Raw genomic sequence first — 21,040 nt, 5'->3', positions numbered from 1 at the left:
GAACACTATTTTATATACAGGATTTCGCAATATAAAATCTGTCTTACGGATAATTACGTGAACAGCGGTGAATCTGATGGGCGACCCATCGACAGTAATGCTATTCCAGGAGAGAGAGAACTTACTGCATTTTCAATGCTCCTGGCCGTCTCGCCAAACAGCTCCGACTTGTAGTCTGACATCTCGGTGGTGTAGAAGACCTCTTGGCCTTCCAGCTCCTCAACGATGAGAACCCCTTCAAATGTTTTCGTTTCTGGGAAAATAGGAGAAGGGTAAATATGCAAGTTAATAAGGCAATGCAATGATAGTTTCCACTTTCTAGAAATTGCCTACCGCTCTGCCCTATGCCCATCTGACAGGTGAAAAATTTTATGGCCAGTGCCTGGTGCGAGGTTAGTAGCATGACACGGGGCGGAACTATGGAAGGTTAGTAATTGATTTACAGTGGGGATGTATATGTAACGCCATCCTGTGCGTGAAGAGGGCAAGTAGCACGTCACTTTACCGGTCAGGATAACTTCCCGTGAGAAACGGCTTAATACGAAGCCTGTACTAGTTGGGCAATAAAAAAAAATAAAAAGAAAAGGCAGTTAAACAGGAAGACATAGGTAAGAAAGATTAGACAATTACATCCACAAAAGTACTGAAGAGGGATCTCCATGCAGTCTGGTTTATGGAATATTCAGATTTCATGACTCTAAGGCTATATTCACATGGGCGAGTGCAATTTTGGTCAATGAAAAACTAACCAATTTCACTGAATTTTACATCAGTTTTTGCATTTTTAACAAGGGCAAGAAATAAAAAAGGAAAGTGATGTCAATTAAAACTCCCACTGAAGATAGTGGGTGCGTGAATAGACAAAAGGAGTGCACACGTATGTCATGCCAGTACATTCCATTTTAGAAGCACACCCATTGTCTTGAATGGGTGATTCTGGTCTGTAAACCTCACTAGTATAGGATTTTTTTTTTATACGGACCGACCATTCGTGAAAAAAAAAATCACACATGTCAAATGACATTGGCATTGGCATTAAAGGGTCTGAGTTCTGTCAGTTTCAAACTTGGACAGAGCTCAGATGTTAAAATCGCCCATGTGAATTAACCCATAGGTTCTGGTCTCATCTGTGCTGAAGGTTCCAAAGCAAATCGGGCAAAAAAACCTGAACAATATAGTTCAGCATGCTACACTATTTTTTTCAGAAAAATCCAGAACATGCCTGAACCCGGACGGGCCCCCTTATAGCAAACGGTGTCCGTCTGACATATCCTGGATGTAACACTTTATAGGTTGGAGCTGAGCAAAGGAAAGTTGTAGCCCAAGTTCTACATTCTATATTTCTATTTGAAGTCTTGGAATCTAAGCATCAAAACACACAGCAGATCTAATATTGAGCACGGGGATAAAAATGGACAATATTTTTTATACATTCTATTTGAATATTATTTGGCTGTTAACCATTACACGAATATAGAGGCAGCTAAGGCGGCCACTACGGAAGCAGTGATGAAAGATTCCTAGCTCGGGACAGAGTGAAGGCTCTTCCCTAGATACAAAGGTCTCACTCCACACCTACCCACACAGTTAGGAAACGGGAGAGGAGGGAAATCAACCTGCGTCTGACACTAACCATCTTCTATAAGGTATGAGAATAAGGGAGCAGACGGGCACCAACCCTTTTTAGCTTCATTTAGAGATGAGAAACCCATTTTGATTTATATTAAAGAGATCCCTATCCTTTATGGGTTTATATTACATATGGCTAAGTATTTCTAATCTGTGTCAATATAAAGACAAGTATATTAATGATTGGTGTAGCCTTACATTACTAGGGCTCATTCATACTTACGTATTACAGATTCATATTTATTCTTTTTTTTATTTAAAAAAAACTCTGCCATATAAGTGTTTCATTTCCATTACTGCAATGCAATTTTTTATGCTTCTAGCATTTTTTTTCCATTATACGACATACTGAAAATGGAGGACTATTTCCAGCCCACAGGACTCAATTAGTTGAATATGTAACTAACGCAGATAATAAACTGACATCTTGGAACGCAATACAGAAAAAATGGATAAAATATGGAAACAAATAGCGAACAAAATGTATAAGGGAAAGCTGTATTATGCATCAGAATTTGATACGCAAGTGTGAATGAGTCCTTGAAATGTTATCCAAAGGGAAACCGCTGCTATGGTTATCGGCTGTTGGAGCCTACAGGAAGAGCCAAGCACCCAGCCGAGCATGGTTTCAATTAAGGGAGTAAGAACTACAGAAATAATGCAGCACGCTACCATACGCTACGCTGTTTACATAACTACCCGAGTTCACTTCAATGAGAGCTACGGAAGCAGTGGCTTGGCTTCTTTGGAACTGTGGTTGGGTTTTCCCATCTCGGCCATGTAAAGCTAAATGGGAGCACCCCTTTAAGTTGAATCTCATTTCCTTTATGCAGGGTGATTATAATTAATCTAGATATGTTCAGAGGTCTCTAGTGAAAAACATTATGGGGCAGAATCCATAACAGTAGGTGTGTACTCCTAGATTTATTGACTGTACGTTGGCTCAGGGATTTGTAATGTTAGACAGGAAGGGTATAAAGCCATCCATGCTCCTCTGGGAAATATGCAAATAGGAAGATGGAACTATTCCTCTACAGCACCTCCTATTGAAAGGCAGCATTCCTACAAGCCAGAAGGAAAAGATAATCATGCACAAACAGACTATTTGGGGGGGGGGGATTACCCCTCATCAGAGTGCAGTAGGTTTCTAGAACATGACTAGTGAGAGCCTTATAGATGTGGGTCAAGAAGGGCATCATTTCTCTTTAGAGAGAGAACCTAGAAGGTGTGAGGAGACTTATAAGGCCAACCATGCTCCTCTGGAAATCAAACTGGAACAGTCTGTCAGTGCATGGTTATTTTTTTCACTATTAAGGCATTGTTCCATCTTCCATTTACATATTTCCCAGAGGAGTATGGATGGTCTTGTACGTCTCTTCACACCTTCTAGTTGTTCTCCCTTGGGAGAAACAATACCCTTCTTGACCCACCTCTATAGGCCTCTCGGTAGCCAAGCCAGGAACCTACTGCACACTGATGAGGGGCAATCACCCTGAAACAATCTGTCTGTACATGGTTATCTTTTCCTTCTGGAGAGGACTCTGGCTTTGTCTCGTAATTACCAGTCATTACTACAAGGCTTGATAAAAGGTCTGACATAGTACTGTAGGAATGTTACCTTCTAATAGGTGGCACTGTAAAGACATTGTTCTAGGTTTCCATTGTCATGTTGGAAAAACCTATAGATATAATGCAGCGTGTGCTCCTTGTACGTGTTTCTATTGATGAAGCGCAATATGCAATCCTTGCATTTGTTCCCATAGATACGGTTCAATGTGTGGTCCTTGTACATGTTTCTATTGATGTGGTTCAATGTGCACTCCTTGCATGTGTTCCCATAGATTTGGCTCAATGTGCTCCTTGTAAATATTCCTACAGGTATGGTGCAATGTGCTCCTTGCACGTGTTCCTATATATTTGGTACAATGTGCTCCCCTTGTACATGTTCCTATATATATATATATATATATATATATATATATATATGGTACAATGTGCTCCCCTTGTACATGTTCCTATATATATATATATATATATATATATATATATATATATATATATATATATGGTACAATGTGCTCCCCCTGTACATGTTCCTATATATATATATATATATATATATATATATATATATATATATATATATATATATATATATATATGGTACAATGTGTTCTCCTTGTACATGTTCCTATATATATGGTACAATGTGTTCTCCTTGTACATGTTCCTATATATATGGTACAATGTGTGCTCCTTGCATGTGTTCCTATATTTATGGTACAATGTGTGATCCTTGTACATGTTCTTATAGATATGGTACAATGTGTGATCCTTGTACATGTTCCTATAAATATGGTACAATGTGTTCTCCTTGTACATGTTCATATAGATATGGTACAATGGGTGCTCCTTGTATGTGTTCCTATAGATATGGTACAATGGGTGCTCCTTGTATGTGTTCCTATATATATGGTACAATGTGTTCTCCTTGTACATGTTCCTATAGATATGGTACAATGGGTGCTCCTTGTATGTGTTCCTATAGATATGGTACAATGGGTGCTCCTTGTATATGTTCCTATAGATATGGTACAATGTGTGCTCCTTGTACATGTTCCTATACATATGGTACAATGGGTGCTCCTTGTACATGTTCCTATAGATTTGGTACAATCTGTGATCCTTGTACATGTTCCTATAGATATGGTACAATGGGCGCTCCTTGTATGTGTTCCTATAGATATGGTACAATGGGTGCTCCTTGTACATGTTCCTATAGATATGGTAAAATGTGCGCTCCTTGTACATGTTCCTATACATATGGTACAATGGGTGCTCCTTGTACATGTTCCTATAGATATGGTACAATGGGTGCTCCTTGTACATGTTCCTATAGATATGGTACAATGGGCGCTCCTTGTATGTGTTCCTATAGATATGGTACAATGGGTGCTCCTTGTACATGTTCCTATAGATATGGTAAAATGTGCGCTCCTTGTACATGTTCCTATACATATGGTACAATGGGTGCTCCTTGTACATGTTCCTATAGATATGGTACAATGGGTGCTCCTTGTACATGTTCCTATACATATGGTACAATGGGTGCTCGTTGTATGGGTTCCTATACATATGGTACAATGTGCGCCCTGTACATGTTCCTATAGATATGGTACAATGGGTGCTCCTTGTACATGTTCCTATAGATATGGTAAAACGTGCGCTCCTTGTACATGTTCCTATACATACGGTACAATGGGTGCTCCTTGTACATGTTCCCACAGATATGGTACAATGTGCTCCTTGCACGTGATCCTATATATATGGTACAATGTGCTTCTCTAACGTGCTCCTATAGATATGGTACAATGGGTGCTCCTTGTATATGTTCCTATAGATATGGCATGTTTTTTTTTTCTTCAAGAAATCTAAACCCCACAGTTTCATCGCTAGAGACCTCTGAACACCACTAGTTTATTATACACATAACTAAAATCCCAAAATGGTGACATTTGCAATTAAATTCCAGATTGTATGATAACTATCAAAGACAAACCATAGCAAATTCACTAGTTAAACAAAAATCTGTGAACTTTTTCCAGCATGTGTACTTTTTTTCCAACTGGATTATACTTCAAAGGGTTGTTCCATTAGGACAATAGGGCATATAGACTTGATAGGGGGGGTCCTCCACTTGGGATGTCCTTTTAAGCTTCTGACTAGTAGTGGCCCTTGTTCTAGCTGGATACAACCACCTTGAGCAATATCAGCTCTTTGCCTGGAGTATTGGGAGCCCCGGATATCTGATCTCTACAATATCTTCTACATTACAATGGTCGGCTATAATGACACAATGCCTTTATATACAGTATATTGAAGAGTGAATCACTAATAGCTTGAGGTCAGCATTATCCAGTTCTTCTAAATAAGTAGTTCTCGGAAACATTTTATGTGTCTTCTGGAGTGTAGATAAAACCTCACAGAAATGTAGTCACATATTGTTTCTTATAAATGGCCAATATCTGCAAAACAGATCACTTACTTGGACAGTTTGTACTCTCTGTATCAATAGCCGGGGTCTTCCCATCTGAACAACATCCTAGAGGTGTATTGTAGCAGCTGGCCCTTTCCAATACTGGTGTAGTATCAAAGTCCTTTCTCTCCTCACCTTCTTCTTGTTGCTCATCTCCTCCATCAAATCCATCCTCTGTAGAAAGGCACAGGAGTTTAACTAAAATAACCATAGCTAAGGATGTAAATGAGTTGTCCAGGAGCGAACTATTGATGATCTGTCCTTAGAATGGCCTATCGATAGTAGATCAGTGGGGGTCTGCCGCCTGGTATCCCCGATGATCAGCTGTTCAGCAGGCTAATGTGCGCAGGCACAGAGCCAAAAGAGTCGATTTCTTCAAGAAGAAGACAGCTCCATTCTTACTGCAGTGGCCAAGCTTGGTATTACAAGCAAAGTTCTCATTGATGTGAATGGGAATTTTGCCTGTAATACCAAGCTTGGCCACTGCAGTGAGAACAGAGCTGTCTGCTTCCTTCTGAAATCAGCTCAGTGCATGAACACACCAGCCCAGTAAACAGCTGATCAATGTGGTTACTGGGCAGTAGACTCTGGCCAATCTACTATTGATGGCCTATCCTGATTATAGGCCATCAACAGTTTGCAACTGGACAACCCCTGTAAAGTGTAACCTTAAAAACTGCTAAAGTAAAGAAGGCAGCGTTAAGTCAAGTGCACACCTGTGCTAAAGCCTCCAGCTGACTTGCATTGTCCAGCTCCATACTTGGAACATCACAACAAAAATACCCGCACATGCTGGATTAGAGTGGAGCCGAACACGCCCCATGCAGGACAAAACTTTGTACTGGATCTACCCCAGAGGCTCCAAATAGAGGCTTAGGTGCAAAAGTGAATGTAGCCTAACATAACTTGTAATGATAGTTATACTCAAGTGTAAGACCTAATTCATTTTAGCCAATTGTAACCATGTTCAACAGACCGCATTCTGGATGTAACATTCAGATCTACTGAACCAAACTTACAGCATCATAGTCTGCTGCCCAGGGTTCCCTCAATAATAAAAAGATATTTCTCTAAGTTGTCAACCAACAGAAAACATTTTTACGAAAAGTGTACACTTTAGGACTTGTCTACATACTTGATGGCTCATTTCCACTTATTTCTCGATAGCCACTTGTTTCCAAGTCGTCATCCCCGCTGCCACTTCCAGATTCACCATATGCCTGAGTCGTAGTTGGACGGACAGTGGGTACAGTTACTGCTGGTCTTACTGTGGAGGTGCGGACCACATGCGCCTGTGTCACTGGCCTGTGAGTACTGGTGAAACGCTGGCGAGGACTTTCAGTCCCCTGAATTAATGAGTCTACTTTGCTGCTGGAATGTCGAGTTCTTGGGGTAACGGGAGAAGGAAGTGATTGGCCAATGGGTGGTGCTGGGGTACTAGAAGGGGCCAACGTCTGAAGATTAGCAATAGTGATGGTTTCTTAAAGAGAAAGGAATAAAGAAAAAAATTAGAAAGACTTAATATCGACCGTATATCTGGTCTGCTTTTTTGTAACAATACAATTAACTACGTATCATTTTAGGGTTGGTTCATGCCTTTCAGTCATAATTCCATCTCTCTGTTTTTGGAAACTTTTTCTTCCATTTTACTTCCACTTCTCTTCTCCAAAAACAGAACATGGAAGAAGATGGAATTATGACTGAAAGTCATAATGGAGGTATGAAACCACCCTTAGACTCTGTTCACCTCAGCGGTGAGGGCTCCTCTGTTGCTAAATTCAGTTAAAATCCCAGAAAAATCAGCGCGGCCTCTTGCGCTACTTTGTCCAGGAAAATACTGCATAGCAGTAGTCATCGGGGTTTGTTTGGCACTAGAGATGAGCGAGCATACTCGTTAAGGACAAATCCTCAAGCGAGTATCGTCCTTTTCGAGTATCTGTCTGCTCAACCGCAAAGATTTGGGTGCCGGCGGTGGAGAGATCTCTTCCCCCCCCCCCCCCCCTCTCACCCCTGCTCACTACTACAACCCACCCCCAACGGCATCCGAATCTTTGTGGACGAGCAGGCAGATACTCGAAAAGGACAATATTCGCTCGAGTATTTGTCCTTAACGAGTTGCCCGCTCATCTCTATTTGGCACCATTCATTTCTATCAAACATAGATCCACTCGGCCAGTTGATGCCGTTTTCTTGCTCCCATAACAGAGCAGAAAAATGGAACCCACAAGGTTGATGTGAAAGTAGACTTAATTGAAATAATAGAATAATAAGAATGCTGTCCATTATTTTCAGCCTCTATCACATCTGCATTTGTATTTACAAATTTAACAGATCCGTCTACAAACCCGTAAATGTCAAAACTCAAAAAGTGACAAACTGAAACTAACAAATCTACTTGGACCAATTCTCGCTGGATAGGGCAAACAACAATTGTTCAGCGTAAATGCCTCCTTTAGAGACCCTTTACATGGGACGAAGAAGCCCAACAGGTCGTCCCAATGATGCTTGTTCTGGTGTGAAAGTATAGGAAGATCATCGCTAGTGAATGGATAGGGAGCGGGGCTGGGGATCGTTCCGGCCCGCCCACCTCCATTCACAGTAAACCGGTTCATAAGTGAATAACTTCCTGTTTACGCGGGCCGACCCATTTTTCAGTTTTCTGCATGCTAAAAGCTCCTTAGACAAATCCGTCCAAAACAGGAAACAATTGGTTTGTGTTTGTATCGGTTCGGCATCCGTTTTAACGGATCTGTTTTTGAGTGCAGATAATTTTCTCTACTTCCCTTCTGAATAAAAGACATATTCAGCATATACAGAACAAATAATGGATACAAATGGAGGGCTTTCTGTCTGCATCCATTGACAACAGTCTAAAAGGAAATAGAAGACTACTTTCCATCGGGGTTCTATTTGTATGGATGGAAAATAGTGCAGAAAACCCTGACATTGTTTCCATGAGAAAAAACCCAGAAACCGGACAAAATGGACTTGAACTGAGAAACTGAGAGCCCTGAGATCCCCACTGGAGTCAATGGGAAATTAAAGTGAAACATTTCTTTGCGTTCTGCTGTCCCTATGATGAAACAGAAGCTCAGGAACGCCCGAACACAGAGTAAACAGAGTCTTACTGAGCCATGTATTCAGCAATACTTTACAATCAGGAGAAGCAGAAAACATACAAATTACAATATTGAAATCGGCTATGTAATAGTGAACATTAACATGGGAGCAAAGCTCCATGACGACAACACAGACCGGGTCAGTGGACACAACCCTCTGATATTACTGGTATTGTCACCTAGTCAGGATGAAGAAAATGAGAAAAACATGATACCTTGGCAGGGTCCAGTGTGCGTTACTGTAATAGTCCGACCCTGTCTGCAAGCAATTGTTTTCAGCTGACACCAGTCTCCGTAGGTCACTCCATCAGAGCCGCAGACCTGCAGACACGTAAAGGCAGGCATATCAGCAATATGTGGCATCTGTCAACTGGGACATCAAGAATCAGTGAAAACCATCATTAAAGATCACGGGTATTCAGGATTTCCAGCTAGGACCATATGTGCCTTATTACTTACCCCAAACTCTTACCCTATTTGGCCTTCTTATAGCGGCCGACAGATGATTTTGTAGCAAAACAAATTATTCTATACTTTCTGCTGTCTTGATACCGCTATTGTTTACACTGCTAAGTAACTCATATAGGTGGGCTGACAGCTCATCTCTGAAACTTCAGATCCCATATTTCACAATATGGCAATGTGAAATATGTGTATATAATATTTATACAGGATGGGCCACGGAAAAGTAGCCCTACTCTGACAATACTGTGAAAGAAGAACAAGCAAGTGGACTGTTTTTTTCCCAAAGCTTTATTGATTTATTCATATGTAACAACATATGCTGGTAGTACTCCCCATTCACTTCTACGCACCTCTGGGTATGTCACAACATGTTGGCTGATACTGCCTACAGCTCTTCAACGGGGATGCGATGGGTGGTATTTGTGGTGTTTTCCCTGAGGTCAACCAGGATATGTGGATTATTGGCTTTCACTTTCTACTTTAATTTTCACTACTGATTAAAATTGTATGTAAACAAGTCCGGGGAACATGGTGGCCATAGCTCCTTGCTCACAGTTCATTCTTCTATAAACAGTCCACAAACCTGTGCCACTGATTCCTGGGAGGTGTACCATGTTGCCCCATCTTGTTTGATAAAGCAGTCAATTGTTTCTTCTGATGTTAGCTGGTTGTAGAACTGTTCAAACATGTCCAGGTAAATTTTCTGGTTGTGCAGTGGTGTTTTGTGAGTCAGGTGGTGATTTTCAGTACTCGTATTTATGTAACCTGAGGAATGAAACCACGCTTCATCTGTAATACAGCAATGGCTCCAAAAGTCCTCTAACAATCATACATACCAGAATGGTCAACAAATTGGGAATAAGGAGCGATCTATAGAAATATATAATCACATGAGGTGGATTTTTGCCAAGCTTCTCTGTTTATTTATAAAACCAGCATATATACACGTTTTGATGTCAGCATACCCCTTCCTCAGTATTTGCTGGGGACACTCATCTAGATGCTGACGGGTATCTTTGATCCATACTTGTGTCTCCAGCAAGTACTGAGGAAGTGGTCTGCTGACCTCTAAGCAGGTAAATATGCAACACATCGTTTGCGATACACCAACTTGCTGGGACAGTCTCTGAGTTGTTTTCCGAGAACTAGTTGCAATCCTCTGATGCATGTCACGGATGACTTTGGACATCTTGACTGATGAAGACCTTGGTTTCTTCATGTTTGCAACACCCGTTATGGCGCCATTTCTCAACCAGGCTCTGAATACATTTAGCGGGTGGTTTGGTTTTGTTCCTGGGTACTTGGTGAAGACCTCTTGTGTTTCCATCTGCTTCACACATCCTTCCACACCATGAAGCAGATCTATGAAAGCTGTCTAAAAGAACATTTGTCTCTGTTGCCCATTGCTACCAAGAACACCGTAGCTTTCATTTCTTCTATTGCTGGGGTAAAGTGAAAGGCCTATGTCCTCCTCCAAACACTGTGATGCCAGGATCAGAGGCAGGCTACGTTTTCGTGCCCGATCTGTATAACTATATTATTAAGTATAAGGCAAATAAGAAAATATAATGTACATTTAACCAGCGATGGTGCAGGTAGGAGATGAATCATCCACACAGTGTGAAGGTCAACCCGAAAAACAAAATATTAACGTAATTCTACATGCGGAGGGCCTGTATGTTAATCGACACTGGATATCTCATCATACGGCGTGTGTTTTTGTGAATTGATGTGCTCTCTATATAGGTCAAGTGTTTCCTTGTTATTATAATCAGTCTGTGGGATCGGTAGGCTTCCCCTGTGCGTCCATCTGGGTTCAGCAGTGCAGAGGATTTCCAGGCTTAGATAATCAGACAATGACTGAAGCACGTACACCCAACGATTTTGGAAATAGTTGAAAGCAAACATAAAAATGACTGCTGTGGATATTACTCATGCACTTAGTCGAGAGTCCGAGAGAAGCCCTTATAATGCAATAAGTAATAATCTGCCTTGCAACCTAATTGGCTTCTTGTAAAGCACATTCACTCCACATCTAGGATGTTTAGAACTAGCATACGTAACATTAATAGTGAGAGGGACGCATACACTTTCATTTATACACATATGTCTATATACATACACAGCATGCTCATGGCAAGGTGATATGTTAGAGTTTTCTATAAGGCATGGTAGTGCGTGCCAGACGGATGGGGCACTCCATTTCGGAAATTGTGCGAACATTTAGCATTCCTCGGTGTATACTGGGAATACGTCATAGAAGTCATTACCACCCGCAATGGACAGTGCAGGGGCTGCTCACAGTGCCTGTAGATCAAGACCAGCACCATCCGGCTAGAATTGTGCGTGCCAATAGACAAGTGACAATGGCAGTGGTGGTGCCATACTGGTGTGGGATGAGTTCTCATGGCATTGGTTGGGTGCAATGGTCCACTTAAACATGTCATTAACTGGTTGCAGTAACATTTCACTACATGGTGACCATTTTCAACTCTTCATGCACTTCATGTACCCCCAAATCATGGGATATTCCAGCAGGTTAATGCACTGTGCCACCAGGCCCAAGTTGTCCAGGAGTAATTCAAGGAGCATTCTATACAATTCTTACAAATGGTGCAGTCTACATGTTCACTGACCATAAGCCCAACTGAGCATTTATGGGACGTAGAGAGAGGTCCTTTCCCACCAATGGTCCTGCATTTACAAATAACACAAAGCTGTGGGTGGCTATTAAGACAACATGGCTCAACATCCTTCCAGGCATCTTTTATCCAGTTATGAAATCGAAGCCACATCGAGTTGCTGCACTTTGACAGGCTAGAGCGGTGCTCCACGATATAAGTTCCTGTTCCATGACTTTTGGCAGATCAGTATATATATATATATATATATATTTAGTTTTAAAACATTGATTCTTGGATTATTCCCATCCTGTTCAAGCAGATCTTCCAGAGCAGTTGACAGCTGTGGGCCAAGATACAGTGCTGAACATCTATAGAATGAGTCTTCTCCCCTTCTATGGAGGCAGAAATGGAAAAAGCAGCTCCCTTTAATTGAAAAACATTTTTGGGGGTTGGTTCTCCCATGACAATAAGGGCGGAGGTCACAACTCTAATCACTAAGTCTTGGTCAACTTGCAAAATTATCTTCAAGCATGCAGCTTTTTAAGAGTCTTTTAGATGGCCTTTCAATCCAGCGTGAACTTTCATCTGAACATTCCTTTCCCCGGTCATCAGGACGTGTAAAAGATCAGCCAAGGAACAAGCAAATGTTCCTTCACGGGTGATCGGCTTGTTCATACAAGCATAAAAATGCTCACTGGTTGGCTGCCCATCTGCTGTGTGAATAGAGAGATGTGCAGCTGACTATTGACAGCAGTATGTGGAAGAACAATTATACTGAAGTCATGAATGTTTACCCCCCATACTGCAGATAATCTGCCTGTGTACACAAGAGAAACAAAGGACTGATCGATATGCTCATTGTCAGTCACAACTTTTTATAATGGGCAAATTATAAGGGACCCTTAGGCTCAAAATCCAGATCCCTGTGGAGGTGGCCTCTCTCCACAAAAACAAAAAGATCAGGCAAGCTGAAATCAATCTGCCTGATCCTCATTTCACCTGACAACTGCCACTGAAGAATAGTTAGGAGGCCCCCATATACATTAGATGGTTAGCTGGTCATCTAAAGTGTATATCCGGTTGAAGTGAATTTGGTAAAAATTGAGGCTTACCTTAGTTAGATTAGATTCTGGACACAGAGGTGAAGGACACTCACAATGGGCAGTATCTCCAACTACCACACAGGTTGCCCCAAACTGGCACTTAATATCACTGCAAGATTTAGGAGCTGATGGATCTGGGCAAAAAAATATAGAAAATAAATTTGCAATTACAATTATCTACTCAGACAATTCCCAACATCAGACCTGGCATTTTGTATTAGTCGGCTGCAGCAAAATAAAATGTAATCCATCTACATTATAGAAACACTGTACAGTATGGCTAAAGCACTAAGAGTGTAGCATATGTGGATGTAGTGCATGCACTATCCTACCAAAACTAATTGGACACCTGAACAAGAATAGTATTAGTAGTATTTATTTCCATATGTTAATACTTAGTGGATCCTCCTTCAGCCCTAATAACATTGGATACTCTCTGTGGCATACTTTCTACTAATACACTTCAGCTGGTAGTTCCCTCTATTCATGCTGCAAACATCTGCCGAGTTCTCTCAGAGAAGATACATCGGCCTGTATACAATAGAGCCGTCATTGGACAGTTGAGCAATGGAAGAATGTTTTATGGAGCGACGAATCACGCTACTCCATCTTCACATCAGAAGGATGTACCTGGGTGTGGAGGATGATGGGGAACACCTTATGACTGAGTGTGTTGTGCCACCAGTTAAGTATGACGGGGGTTCTGTCATGGTCTGGGGATGTTTTATGTGGCATGGTCTCGGTCCGTTGATTGTAGTGGCAAGAACCATGAACATTGAGATGTACCCTGACATTCTAGACAATAATGTGCTGCTGACAATGTGGCAATACTCTGTGAATGGTCAGAAATGCTTCTAAAAAGACAACGCATCTTGCCACAAATCCAACACTTTATTACATTGGTTTTGAGGATATGGATGCTCTAAGGTTGGATTGGCCTGTACAGAACCCCAACCTGAACCCTACTCAACATCTTTGAGACGAACTAACATGTTCCATTCTAGAGGTTAACCTATAGCCAGAACTCTTCCTTCCTTCAAGGAGCAATGGACCCAAAGTCAACTGAGCAGTTGGACCCTTTTATCCCATTATCTCTAGGCAGTGGCTGATTGACTATATGGCCATCTAGGCAGTACCCAAGGTCCGATGGCAAAATGGGCTTATATCCCCTCAAACCATATAGTTTGCTTAGTTTCACAGCATCAACCCATCACAAGTTTATAATAACCATGATAGTTGGGATTGGACTGTAGATAAGAAACAGTCCACCCCTAATCCTGGAGATGTCTATACTGTAATGTCTTTCATCAATACAAGAGTTAATTACATGCAATATTTTATTCACAGTATGCAAAATAACTCGATCCCATTAAGACTCCTGTGGATGTCATCCCACTATTCATGCCTAAAGATGAGAGATTTTTCCCCGTAGATATTGACACAAAACAGATAGGGTAATGAGCTGCCTACGTAGGCCGATCAATTGTAAAATGTTGTCAGCTTCATTCTGTTGTGTTTCCATGCTTGCTCAAATCTGTTTTCATTCTGCTTTAGTCACTGAAGAAGGTAAATTATTATTGATTGTGCCAGCGCTCAATACATAATCTGGAGAAAAAGGTCTCTGCGTGCGCTTCATCTGTCAGAGCGACGGCGATACAGATCATAAATATGGTCTATTCCCAACTTGGTGAGAAGATACTTATACATGAATGGCCGCTTTATTAGGAACACCAACCCTTTCACTAGTTGGATATTAGACACATGGGCCCGGAGTGCAGCATAAAATTAAGTGACATGTTTTCCGTGGATCAGTTTTAGTGTGATTCCATTCTAGAATGGAAAATCCAGCGATCTAAGTGACAGGTATCTAATGCCAACCAGAGGTCAATCAGCTCACCATGCGGCAATATCAAATATGGACTCCTTGTATTGGGAATACAATTTAATGGTGCATGGGGCTAAAACACATCAGGCCGGGTCCAAGGTTAAGCGAGGCAAATTTCCAAAAAAATCTACAGCGGATCTTCAGCATCCTAAAACATTCAACTTTATTATGACGTATTAATTAAAACCAGCATGGATGCACATCCTTAAAAATACAGTAAATACATTTGAGATGAAAGTGGATCCTTATCCATATTTGCCATGGTCATTGGTATTGCCAACCTTTGTGGTTTTCTCATGCAGCAGTTCAGAGAATAGTGAGATTGAGAAAAAGCATCCAGAGACAGGGGGACCTCTGGTTATAAACAACTAGTCGACGAAAGGGGTCAGAGGAGGGTGTCAAGAATCGCTCTGACAAACAGGCAGTGCACAGTCAAGAAAGTTGCAGCCAAATACAATGCTGGTCAGAGGCGTAACTTGAAGATTCGGGGCCCCAATGCAAAATCTGCAACAGGGCCCCCCCCCAGCTATAATGCTTTATTCATACTACTAGGCTCCCTGTATGGAGAAGAGAGGCCTTATGGGCCCCCTAAGGGTCCTGGGCCCGGGTGAAACCACATCCCCTATAGTTATGCCAGTGACGCTGGTGCGCCAATTGACATGTCCAAGTGCTCAATTTATTGTTCCTTGCCATGGATGGGCTTCAACAGCAGATGACCAGTTCCAATGCCATTGCTGTCCGAGGGACCTTTTACATGGACACAAATTGTTCTGCAGGACGCAGCAGAATTTGTCACATGTGAGAGAGGTTCCTTTCATATGGGCAGAATATTTCTACATTGTCCAGCTAAAAATGCAGCTTAATCTGCTGCTGCAGATTTCTACTTTCATTATCCACATGCATGCATGCAAATTTTGGTGCAAAATTGTCAGCGTTTTTAGCTGCAGGGTGCAGAAATATTCCGCCCGTGTGAAAGCGTCCTAAGAGAAACAGAAAGGCAAGACTCCAGTGGGCAAAGAACTCAAAAATTGGATCACTGAGCATTAGAAAAATATCACTTGTTCAGATGAATCCAGATTTCTGTTGCACCATGCTGATGGAAGGTCAGAATTTGGTGCAAGCAGCATGAATCGATGACCCCTTCCTGTCTGCTGTTCGGAGCCTGTCAGAACCTCCATCTAATTTGTGGCAACTACAAGACGTTTCCTGTCCTCATGTTACTATGTTACATGGGCCAATATTCCTGCAGCGCAGTACCTACTAATGAAATCCGTGTCACAACTAATTGCTGTGGTTCTGAAGGCCAAAGGAGGTCCCAACATTCAGTGTATGATGGCCCATAATAGGATCCATGTTGGTGGTGGTGAGCTCAAACACATCCAAACATCTAAAATACTAAGAAACTTGTTTGCTTATCTCCATCATACACATTGCATAACCCATCAAAAAAGACGCCCTTACCTTTCTCACAGCCATTCAGGCCAGGTTTGCTTCCATCTGGGCACTGACTGCACTTCAAGCCAGTGATTCCTGTTTTACATGAGCATAAACCCGTCATCTGCTCGCAGTCATCACGCACGGCTCCCACCGGATCACAGTTGCATGCTATAAAATGTAAGTAAACCATGACAGTCACTATGTTCTTGAATAAGTTATACGCCTTCATAAAGTAAGTGCTATGCTCTATAGGACATCATACTGGAGAGAAGTCGCTTTTTATGCAAATTGCCTTTGTATAATCTCACATAATCCAGAGTGCTTTGATGACAAGGGACTAAACACAACTTGTGTATTCTAGACGATCATGTCGAGAAGGTCATTATTTAAGACTACGAGCATATTGCCACATGTCTGTCAGAGGGACATGTTACAGATGACATTGCACTCTATCTCATCAGTATTTAATTAGTATTTTATCTGTTTTTGCAGTCATTGGTTTTATTTTGGGAGGGGTATTGTCTCTACTTCAGGAGAGCACCTAAAAGGTGAGTGAGGAGACTTATAAGGACATGCATGCTCCTCTGGGTAATATGCAAATAAGGAAGATGGAACAATACCTCTGCAGCACCACCTAATAGATGGCAGCATTCCTTCAAATCAATGTTTAAGCCTTTATATGGGTCTTTACAAATATTAAAAACCAGATTCCATACACAGGCAGCTGTTTCGGGGTGTTTGCTCCTCATCAGTGTGCAGTAGGATTCTGGCTTGCCTAGTGAGTGGCCTGTGGCGTGACTCGGGAGGGGTATTGTCTCTCCTTGAGGAGAGCACCAAAATGTGAGTGAGGACACTTATAAGGCTTTATTTTTTATTGGACAAATATGGATCTGTGTTTGCTCAATAGAAAATCATACCAATGAATGCAAATGCGGAGGCAAAAACAAACAAAATAGCTCCGTATTACGGCCCTCAAAACACAGAACAAATACGGAGTATTTGGTGAAGTTCTAGTTCAGTTCGAATTAATTCAGACCAAAATGAACTTTTTGCCCCAATACGGTGAACCGCCCATACCAAACTTTTGTAAAGTTTTCACATCACTAGTCACAGCTCACCTCGTCCCTTCCTGGCATAATGCCCTAGGCACATGTCACAAAGCATGCCCACAACACTCTCCCATAGAAGTCAATGAAATCAGCTCCTGTTCATTGTATGAATGGCCCAAGAAGCTGCTGTAAAGCAAATCTCTAAATGCTGTTAACTGCAGCTCAGTCAAGATGGCCGATCCCATAGTTATGTACAGATAAAATGTGTCAGTATCTAGTTTTATTTAGGAAAAAAACATAGGCGGCACATTCCCTTTAATTCGGTAAGACGTTTCCAGTCATTACAAGAATTCATTTAGATTCCTTTGTCTACAATGACAATGTGAAGAACGTCCAGGCTGTTGAATGTAATGCGCTTTTGTTGTCATGCCTGCTGTTTGCTTGATAAGTAATAATGGCTTTAGCAGCCCCAGACTGGCATTGGTTAAATAACCTGAAGGACATAATGACATGTATGTTATTTAGATAAGCTGTGCATTGGTCAGCGCTCCGCTATCTCCTCGCCTGCAGGTCCTGTGATTCCCTCTACCTGGCTCATTATGCCTGTCATACTGCCAAACTGACAGGCTCTTGGCTTCCATTACATAAGTGACAAGTGGCAGCCCGTAGGGCGGATATGACCCACCAGGCTTTCCTGGACAACGCAGCGAGGCGGCCATACAACACCGGTGTCTATTTCACTGCATTGTTTTCACTTCAATGGTCAGACAAGGAGCAACAAAGAAGCAGCGACTTGCCATGACACAATGTCGGATGTGCAGGGCACACTTACGGTATTGACCGCTCTGGGGTTGGTGAGCGCCCCCTTACAGTCATCCATCAGACTGAAGCTGTCTCGTCATTGTGTAATTTAGTATCATGCCTTCAGCTTTCTATGCTTGAATCAATCCTTGCCTCGGGCTCTCACAATCCGGTGGGAATCACAGGTTCTGGAAATCTATTCCAAAATGTTTTGTGGTGTCCAAAAAAATTGCTGTTTCTGTGAAACTTAAACACAGTGTAATCTGCCTCCGGAATGGATAATGAAGTGTGTAATAGCTGGGCGCTGCACGGTGTTATACTAGAAAGAAGAAGTCCTACTAATCTCATATTTGCATATGTTATAGACACCGGAACATGGAAGAAAGGCCGCATCCTTCAATGGGCAAAATCCGCGTATGGAATTACGACGCGATTCCCTACGAATTGGCGTGAAGTAGTGACATGTCACTTCTGGACTGCGATCTGCATTGAAACGTCTCGGAATTCAGCATGTGGATTTTGTCCATTGACAGGGCTAGATCATGGGTCAATTCACGGCAAAAACTGTGGTAGATGAGTAGCAGATTTTTACAGGTGGATTCCATGCAGAAAATTCCATGGTGAGATCTGCTGTACGATCACATTCTTTCAGAGTGGGGTTGTGTATGAAAACACCACCCATACGCAATGTATTGTATATGAACAGCATAGCATACGCAGCCTATACAAAAATGGAGGGCTCATGCAGCACGGTATGCAGAGAAATAGAGCATGCTGCGATCTATTTCTCATGCGCATCAATTTGCAGTGTCCACAGGCTGGTGTGCATGAATCAATGAAAGTCCATTGACTTTCATTGACTCCATTCACTAAGTATCACGCATCTATGCAGCGCATGTGAAATACATGGTGAAAAAAACCACCCGTGGACATGAGCCCCAATGGTGCAGATTTGGGCAAAGATTTTGACATAGACCTGCATCAAAATACACAGTTTTGGATTTTGGTGCAAAATCCACCAAGTGTGAATGTACCCCTGGGCCTCTTTCACACGAGTGTCATTTTAGCGCTCCGATAGCCACGCAAAAAAATTGCAGATATCGGAGCTCTAAATTGTGTAAAGGAAGAAGAATGGTGACCAAGTCATGGCTATTCCCACGAGTTTACACGGCTGGCTGTGGTGTCTTGCAGTGCACTGACGCCGCAGCCCCGAAATCCGTTGGCCGCCAGAACAATGAAAGACATCATCATGGGGACTCCCTTCATCCCTGCAGGGATGCCTTTCATTGTTCTGGCGGCGTGGATGAACGGAATCCCTGTGGGGACTCCCTTCGTCCCGGCAGTGTAAAACTCCCTCCCCTTTCTTTTGCCGGCCGGCTCGTATGGTCTCCCATAGGAGTCTATGGAGCCGCTGGCATGTTGCAGTCAGAAGATAGTACAAGTCCTATCTTTTGACGGAGAGAAATCTAGGCGTAAAAAAAATCGCAGCTATCTTTTGGCGCACAATTTTTTTCGCAGCGTCAAAAAAATTGTTCATCTGAAACAACCCACAGGAAACCATAGGTTCTTTTAGATGCATTTTCTTGACATGCCTACTCTGTGAAAGAGGCGGTGGGGTGCGCTCACAGGTCACAGATGTGCTGTAGATTTTGTCACGGACCTTAGTGCAGATCTGCAGGAGATTTCACCTGTTCAATTTGAATTCAATTAAAGGCAAAAACACACAGGCGTATGAGCAACAACGCTCGCCGCTACGGAGCATAGCCGCTCGTAAACGTTTCTTTTTTTTTTTTCTTCTCGGACTTTTCAAACTCCATGACATAGCGTGCGAGTTTGAAAAAAAGCTGCGAGAAGATACGACCTGCCCGATCTTTCTCGCATGTAGTATTAAGAATTGAATGCACTGACATGGTATATGTGTTATGTTTTGTTTCACACACCCATTGACTTCACTGAGAGGTTTAAATAAATGACATCAATTGGGGCACCTTCCCTTTTTTTTCAATGCGCGTGAAAAATCACACTCACTTCTCGACAGCTGAATAAGACCTAATCTGGAATTCTTCGGTCATCCATTTTCCCCATAGATTCCAATATTACTTAGAGCCCACTTAGCGGCTCTATTACTTGTCACTCACGTGTACAGCCGCTTTTCTTATCAGTCACGATCCCTCGGAAATTCCAGAAGCCGGGCTCGCAGCGGTCACACTTCAGTCCACCTACACCCGGTTTACAGGAGCACTGGCCGGTGGTCGGATCACAAGTGCCCCCATAGGATCCGTGCACGTTACACTGGCAGCTGCCTGAGAAAAGCAGAAAGAGTCTGTGTCAATGACCTGTAAGGCACTTGCGTCACTTTAATTATCCGTTTCACTGCAAGATTAAAAATCCAGCTGGCAGCCAAAGGTAAGAGGACACAAAGTTATGCTCTATGTAGTGAGACATTAAGCCTTTTAAGTAGTTCCATATGGCATCCTTCACTGCTGCAGTGTCATTGTGCGCGGGACAGCAATTAAAGGTCAGGAATCCCGCAGCTTCTTCTAACGTACCCCTACTGTGTTATTTAACCTTGTCCGTTCATTAAGAGAGACTTACTGCTACAATCCAATTTTTTTTTTCATTATCATTGTGAACTATTACTTATTGTGACTGTTTACTCTACACCCAATGGCGTTAAATACCAGGAAAGTCACAGGAGGCGAAGACGTCAACTCACGGCAATAACAGACTGTAATTCCTCCTACTGTTTCTATTTAGTTCTTCCAGTTATTTATCACCATAAATGATTTAGTCAATGAGCAAATATTTTCCCTAGGACCAGTTGAAACCTGCCAATCACTGCAAGACGTGAAATGTTATCACCTACGAACAAAATGATGACTTATTCGCAAA

General features: G+C 42.1%; 1 protein-coding gene across 4 annotated transcripts in view; it reads right to left on the bottom strand.

The window, feature by feature from the left end:
- The window catches only part of AGRN (agrin), a 497,317-nt gene that overhangs the window by 77,347 nt on the left and 398,930 nt on the right, over positions 1-21,040 (bottom strand). For all 4 annotated transcript variants that reach the window (XM_066606893.1, XM_066606896.1, XM_066606895.1 and 1 more), the window contains 7 exons: positions 20,287-20,451; positions 16,323-16,466; positions 12,986-13,110; positions 9,000-9,105; positions 6,801-7,145; positions 5,675-5,839; positions 126-253 (listed from right to left, as the gene is read on the bottom strand). In XM_066606893.1, coding sequence (XP_066462990.1) covers positions 126-253; positions 5,675-5,839; positions 6,801-7,145; positions 9,000-9,105; positions 12,986-13,110; positions 16,323-16,466; positions 20,287-20,451 — 1,178 coding nt within the window. The remainder of the gene's footprint in view (positions 1-125; positions 254-5,674; positions 5,840-6,800; positions 7,146-8,999; positions 9,106-12,985; positions 13,111-16,322; positions 16,467-20,286; positions 20,452-21,040) is intronic.

Source organism: Eleutherodactylus coqui, chromosome 6 (assembly GCF_035609145.1).
Source record: "Eleutherodactylus coqui strain aEleCoq1 chromosome 6, aEleCoq1.hap1, whole genome shotgun sequence".
In the NCBI taxonomy this organism is placed as follows: Eukaryota; Metazoa; Chordata; class Amphibia; order Anura; family Eleutherodactylidae; genus Eleutherodactylus; species Eleutherodactylus coqui.
This window is presented reverse-complemented; position numbering and strand designations above follow the sequence as displayed.